The sequence below is a fragment of the Homalodisca vitripennis genome, unplaced genomic scaffold (assembly GCF_021130785.1).
Source record: "Homalodisca vitripennis isolate AUS2020 unplaced genomic scaffold, UT_GWSS_2.1 ScUCBcl_348;HRSCAF=2147, whole genome shotgun sequence".
Lineage (NCBI taxonomy): Eukaryota > Metazoa > Arthropoda > Insecta > Hemiptera > Cicadellidae > Homalodisca > Homalodisca vitripennis.
In genome coordinates this window covers 76,904-84,426 of record NW_025776468.1, presented here as the reverse complement: position 1 = coordinate 84,426, position 7,523 = coordinate 76,904, and the positions used below count along the sequence as shown (strand labels likewise).

Genomic DNA, 7,523 nt, shown 5'->3' with positions numbered 1-7,523 from the left:
ATCGAAAAAGTTCATTTTGAGATTCTTCGTCGCCAACAATTTTGAATCTCATCAGACGATAATGACTCCAGATTCCAGGAGTTAAGTATGTGACAGTAGTGAAATAGAGCTAAACTCAACATTCACATTTTACATTATGTTACAGATGTTAATGTTACAATTATGTAAATTAAAAGCGTTATGTACATTTCTAGTTTAAAGTATCAAGTTATAATGGTTTTACATTCAGCCCAAGTTATACAAAATTGTGAGAGTGCTATAGATATAAAATTTATTAGTTAATTTTCAATAAAATTCACACATTTACAACAGCTGCTATTACCAAACAATTTTTGAAACCCTGTTCTTACAATATTATGTCTGTAAGAAAACTTTTTAATATATTACAAGCACAGTGTAAATAACTATAAATTGAATTTACGCGCTATAGTTCAAATATAATTCATAAGCTAAGCTATATTATTGAATTATAATTTCTAAAATAACTATAATTAAAAAAAAACACAGCTGCCTTGATACCAATTAATAATTACCAAAACGGTTACATCATTGTAATTTATTCAATTTTACATCATATTTATGAATAGTCCTACAATAATGAGGGAACAATGTTGTAAAATCGAAAAAATATGTACACTAAATAAGAAATTTCAATAAAAAGTCTGTTAAGCTCTAATCCTGGTAATATTAAAGGATACAACATGTATTTTTATACAGGTTAATAAGGCATATATCGTCATTTTGTACTTTCCAAACCGTTCTTAACACAAGGTTATTAACGTAACACACTAACCCAGTCACGGATACCTTCTCGTGCAGTCATGTACATTGCTCCATACAGGCGAGTCATGAATATCCCTGGCGTATTAACATTAACACACCTACCCAGCCAGACCAGATTACAATGTACAGATTACAATGGTTTATGTACTAACACATTGTGATCAGCTGTAATCCAATATCGTATATGATATTGACAACAACCGGCAGTTATGACGTACTAATAACAAGCTGGCTGTGAAATGTTATAAACACTGTGTGCTATTGACACCCTTGCAGTAATTAATTTCGTGTTGTGATTATCCTACGTACATTTAAACTCATAGATGTGAGTAACTTGATCAAAACTGTGAAATAGTTTTACTATTCCTATACTTAAAAGTAACATACACATTATATAAATAAACTTTAAAAAGTTCTGAAAATACATTGATATCTGTCAATTATATACATATTTATATGAATTAATTAAAATTCATAGAATGCAATAGGTATATCCAGTTAAATGGAGAGGAAGCAACCTAGAACTATCAACAGACTCTAATTTCATGAAAATGGGAATATCAGAATTACGGTGCATTTATATTATGTACCTTATAGTGACAGCAAAATTTATATAGCGTTAATAATGCCTTGCCAGGAAAAGAAGAAGGAGGCGAGTACAAGGAAAATTGTATGATAAATATAATAATAAACCCACGCCAGATATCGGGTCAGCAGCGTGGGTGGCTTCGCCTCAAAGCGAACAACATTCTGGCATTCCAATGTACCTATGTTTACAAATTTTATTTATGACATAACAATATTAGAGGTGTAACTTCATAACGAATTTCAATCCTTCAGATTAATTTATTCCAAATTTGACGTTCACCTCATAAACGTACAATGAGACCATGATCCGCCGATCCCAATTTTCATCAGTAATACAAGTCAACGCATCACAGTAAAAATAAACCGTTTGGCTTCTTATGATAATAATATTGCAGGTTAAACTGAAACGGTTAAGCTTTGGATTAAACCAACGAATCCAACAAAGCAAGTTTCTTACGTTCGTTTGTAAGTCTTTTGGTTTCTTAGGACAAGTAACGTAGAAAATGTCACACAGTCCTATAAAGATCTTTGCGTTACTTCCGGAGTGACAGGATATTCTGAATGGGTAAGGTTGGCGGTAGGGGCCTGAATCTTCCTTATCGAGAATCATGAGGAAAATTTAGGGCACTAATCTCAATTCATGTCCACTCGGAATAAGGGAAAGCCAGCTCTGAACCAGCCTCTCCAGTCAAAGCAGGCATGTGGTGGCACACACTTATGTGTAGCCTGGCAAAACCTTACCCCTTAGAGAACGAACCCTACCAACTCCAATAGTCATCTCTCGCAGTGACTAGACCTATCGAAATCCCCTTGCGCTACAGAATATCGACATTTGCGGTTATTGATGTGCCGCTCCTAGACATCCATAATATTGTCCAGATTTAGTGTCACATCGGCTTTTGCTGCACCCAGAAAGGGTTCAACTTAGAAGGTGTAAATCAGCCACGAGTTCAGATTACTGAATCTCATGGTTCCATTCAACTGATGATACAAACAAAACACAAAATATAATTTAATTGAGGAGTAATTGTTGAGGGGTGGTGACGCAGCGGGGTGCGGGGTGCGAGTGGTGGATATATTTATCACCTGCCAAGAGCGATCAGCCTTGTGAACACAATGGCTGACTGATTAAGAGTTATATGTTTCATAAGGCCTTACTTTTTATTGAAGGAGGAGTTCTTCTTATTAGAATACCAATTCTAGTAAAAAACACAAAGTTTTGCAATAATTTTAAAGTTAATCCACTGGATTTAATATAGGCTGTGTGTTTATTTTACTACAATAACGTTACTTGTTTAAAGATTACACAATCCAAACTCTACCTCAATGGTCCAAGTTTGATTAGAGACAAGACACAAGAAATTACAGCCATATTTTGTTTGAGACTGCGATTTGGTAGGAATATCACATCAACGGGCATATTGATATTGTACATATATTCGTTGCAATTAGTAATGTAGTAAAATTATATAATCAAGTGTAACTGAACCCTAATGGATGTGATTTTTTGGTCTTGTCTCTAATAAATCATTGAGGTAGAGTTCAGATTGCCAAGTTCTACTTCAGAAACTTGTAACAATAAAAAGTTAAAAGTAATTTAAGGAGTTTGAACTTCCACATTATCTTAATGGTATATATATATATATATATATATATATATATATATATATATAAGATAATGTGGAAGTTTATATATATATATATATAGTACTGTATAATATAAAGTACTATATATAGTACTGTATATGACAACAGCTTAACACACGGTATTATACTGGTACCTATTGGTTGGACATTTAGGAATGTTGTACTTACCACCTTTAGTAACCATTGTAGTAATATTATACAGGCAGATGCGAGCTATATAGTACTGTATATGACAACAGCTTAACATACGGTATTATACTGGTACCTATTGGTTGGACATTTAGGAATGTTGTACTTACCACCTTTAGCAACCATTGTAGTAATACTGTACAGAAAGATGTGAGTTACATAATATATGACAACAGTTTAACCCAAATTATCTTATTGGTATTTATAAGACACCTCAGTATGGTGTATTAACTTTCTTTAGTCATCATGGTTGCAATATTCTACAGGAAGGCCTGAGTTAAATCATAGAACATAGCATTTAACAGTTAACATCAACTGTCATAAACCCTGATGTATTTCGGCCATTGTTGTTCACAAGGCTGATTGCGTTGGGGAGCTGATAACTACATTCACCACTCGCAACTCACCGTCCCTCAACAATTACTCCTCAATTCAATTATATTTCTCTCTTTGACTAGCTACACTATACACGATTTCAACCGATGGTAGATCTCTAATTTTAACAGTGGTACGTGCTATGCTTGTGTTTGAGAACCTGGACGTGACTTGGAAATCATCTTTCCGAATCATAAGAATGGTCTTATCCAGCAGGAACATGTTGCGCTAGCATATCTTAGCTGCTCCATGGCTGGTTGAACATGAGTGATGCTATACATTAGGAAGTTACTGTAAGCCGTTACGTCTGTAATTTTTCAGTGGCACCTTACTTTACTTGAAATCCATTTGTTGGCTGAGCGTTAGCGAAGCCTATCATTATAGAGGATGAAAACTTTTCATTTCTGTTGGCCCGTATGACCCTGTCTGTCTGGCTACACGATTTCTCGAAAATAAACTGAACTACAGACTTAAAGTTTGCATGCTTCTTTTTATATGTACAACACTGACTTTTATGATGGCGCCTGTTACGTGACAAGTGGTGTTGTGTGCTCTTATTCCGATTATAATCAATATTGACATTCCACAATTATAAGTTTCTAAGACGATTCAGCAAATAACGCCATATGAATCGTGGTGGTTTGTATTGACCGTTGCACAACAGAAGAACATTGTTCATGTAAGAACTATGAGTTGGTACATTATTACCACATCCGGCAACTGAACTATAAATAAAGCTGAGGCTCGTAATAACGGACGGTATTGCGGCCAGCATTTTACTTCAGGGATATTGCAACTTTTCAACCTTCCAACAGGTTAAACTACTTTAATTTATTCACGTTAACGATCCATTCTACTTGTATTATATAATATATTACTTTATGGTTTAAAAATGTATTCAATAATATTAAGGTCAATAGTTATGAATAAATTTCATGTCTGTTTTCAGGAAATCCATTAAAACTTATTTGCTCATAGATTTTAGGTCTCAATTCTACACTGGGTGTAGAACTTAAGACGCCTAAGGGTTTTTCAGCTTCTCTTTTAATGGGGGTGCATTTAAATTATCATCTTAGATATGATTAAAATGCAATAATAAAAAGATGTATATGAAAAAGTTGATCTAGCGCGGGGAAATGTGTGAGAAGTTACTGGTGACAAGTGGTTTATATGTTTGACAGTACACTCTTGTTATATCAGCGCTACTGAGCTTCAAGCAGAACTATTGTTACATTAAATCATAGATGTATTCAATTTGATGAAACCAAATTATAGATTCGATAACCGCCTTTGTAGCTGTTGGCTATTTGTACTGTACCATGATTGGAAATCTTCTGTGATTCATATATAATTCAAAATACCGCAGTAGGTATAGTTACCAGATTATAATTTTGCATTCCTAATCTTAAACTAAATTAATAAAGTCTTAAGCACGTCATAAATCTTCATTATAAGTACATAATGTGCCTTTTTCCAATGTTTGCATTTGAGTAAAAATTGCTTTTATCCAAAAGAGAGATATAAGTTAGTAAGATTCTATCACTTTTATTATGTATGTACCTTGGTTTTATATAATTATCACTTTGTATTACGACTCGCCTACATGGGTTCAGTAATGTACGGTGTTATACATAAATATATAATAAAAGAGTCGTTAAACATTTGTTATGTACAAAAATTAATTAAACTCTAAACTGGTATTTATTTAATAAATTAAACAACCAACTATTATCAAGGGAAATATTAATACATCCAAGAAGATTTCCTTAAGTCACGTTATTTTACAAAAAACTGTAATAGCCTAATATGCAAGCTAAAATTAGGATACACTAATACAGACAAAACGATAAAGATAAAAGGTAATCATATTTCTTTGTAAGGATAATCATACCTTATAAATTAATATAAAAACCCTTACAAAAACCTAATGTTAGCGGTATTATTTTAGGAACTATGAATGAGGATCCAGATCGACCACAACCATCGACCTCGCTGAGAAATGATGAAATTGTTCACCTTCTCGACGTTCCCTACGGCAGTGATGATGAGTGTGATGAGGTTATCGATGAAGACAATATTACAGATGACCAGATCTTCGCTCGGTTGGATGAGATTCTCGATGACCGTAATGATGAACTTCAGCAACAAAGATCAATAGGTGAGACTAGCGTAATATTACCCCAGGAAGAAGAGGCTTCAATTGAAATAGTGCAGACAGGCACAACTGTGGACATTTCAACTTCAAATAAGTATAAGGTTCGAGAAAAAAAAATTACAAAAACAAACAATAAAGAAAATTTACTACAGAAAAAAACGCTAAAGAAACCACTTGAGCAAAAAATTAAAACCGGTATGGAAAAATGAGAATTTAGAACTAGACAGTGATGAAAAAGTTTTCAAAATTGAAAACTTAGTTATGCCGGAGAGAGTTTCAGACTTAGAGACTCCTTATCAATATTTTAAATATTTCTTGATGACTCTATTCTTGACAAAATTTGTTTTGAAAGTTCACTTTACTCTTCGCAGAAAGATCCACAAAAAACTAAAAGTTTAACCACCACAGAGCTGGAAAGATTTTTAGGGATAGTTTATAATGTCCTCAGTTGTGAACTACACTAGCGTAAGGGACATGTGGAGTTTCACTTATCGGGAATGATGTTGTCAAAAATAGCATGAGTGTAAATGCTTTTGAGTCAATGAGGTCCATTTTGCATTTCAATGACAACACAAACATGAAGCCCCTTGATGACCCCGATCGAGACCGACTTTTCAAAATAAGACCCATAGTTGAACATCTAAATGAGAAGTTCTCTTCAGTCCCCAATGAGACCTTCTTTGTCTGTGGATGAGCAGATATGTGCCACAAAAACGCACCACAACATGAGGCAGTACAACCCTCGCAAACCACATAAGTGGGGATATAAGCTGTATGTTCTTTGCGATGACAAAGGTTTCTCCCACCAATTTGAGATTTATTCAGGCCAAACTCAGTCTAGACTTGCCAGTGAGCCAGATTTGGGAGAGACGGGAAATATAGTGGTGAGGCTCTGCAGAAAGGTTCCCAGAAATGTGAATTACACAATATATTGTGATAATTTTTATTCTAGCCTTCTCCTGTTTTCTTACTTGAGAACTCAAGGTATTTTTGCTTTGGGAACTTTTAGGAGGGATAGGATCCCCAATATTCCATTTACTGATAAAAAAGAAGGAAGAAAAGAGTCAAGAGGAACTTCAGTGGAGTTCACTACTAATGTCAACGACACCAAATTGTCCATGGTTTCATGGAGGGACAATGATTCAGTGATGTTAGGATCAACTCTGTGTGGTGTAGTCCCAATGGAAAGTATCAAGCGATACGATCGAAAAGCCAAAAAGTACATTGATGTTCCATGCCCACAAATTGTCAAGGTATACAATAAGCACATGGGAGGAGTGGACCTCATGGACTCTCACATAGGACGACACCATATTCGACTTAGGAGTAGAAAGTGGTATTTCCGAATGTTCTACCATATGGTGGATATGGCTGTAGTAAATGCATGGATATTGCATTCGACTCTTTCCGAGACTAAGGGAATGACTCAAAAAGAGTTCAGAACTGATTTGGGGGTGACACTCTGTAAAATAGGATCTGTGAACACCCCTAAGCGAGGAAGACCTTCCAATGATTCCACCATCTTTGTTTGAAGAAAAGAACGCTTACTGCTATTTCCCGACCTCCAAAGGATGTAATAAGAGACAAAACTAACCACTGGCCTATTTGGGATGAGAAGAAAAAATAGATGTAAGGCAGAGGGATGCAAAGGATTCTCCTTTGTGAAATGTACTGTGTGACATCAATCTTTGTTTTCACGCTAAAAAAAATTGTTTTAAAACTTTTCATAACTAGAATATTTGCAACATTGTTTGTTTTATTCTCTTGATCTTTAAACATGTTTTAT

The 7,523-nt window shown here is 34.6% G+C and overlaps 1 protein-coding gene across 1 annotated transcript; it reads left to right on the top strand.

The window, feature by feature from the left end:
• The first annotated feature begins 5,535 nt into the window (after positions 1-5,535).
• On the top strand, positions 5,536-7,269 carry LOC124370614 (piggyBac transposable element-derived protein 2-like). The gene is made up of 2 exons (XM_046828904.1): positions 5,536-5,838; positions 6,400-7,269. Exons 1-2 carry the CDS (start codon positions 5,536-5,538, stop codon positions 7,267-7,269), a joined length of 1,173 nt encoding a protein of 390 aa, XP_046684860.1.
• The last annotated feature ends 254 nt before the right edge of the window (positions 7,270-7,523 follow it).

Excerpts from the sequence above, each read along its gene's own strand:
- LOC124370614 (XM_046828904.1), top strand. The coding sequence starts at position 5,536 with ATGAATGAGGATCCAGATCGACCACAACCATCGACCTCGCTGAGAAAT. Across the intron at positions 5,839-6,399 it reads CAACTTCAAATAAGTATAAG|TCCCCAATGAGACCTTCTTT; the intron begins GTTCGAGAAAAA and ends AGTTCTCTTCAG.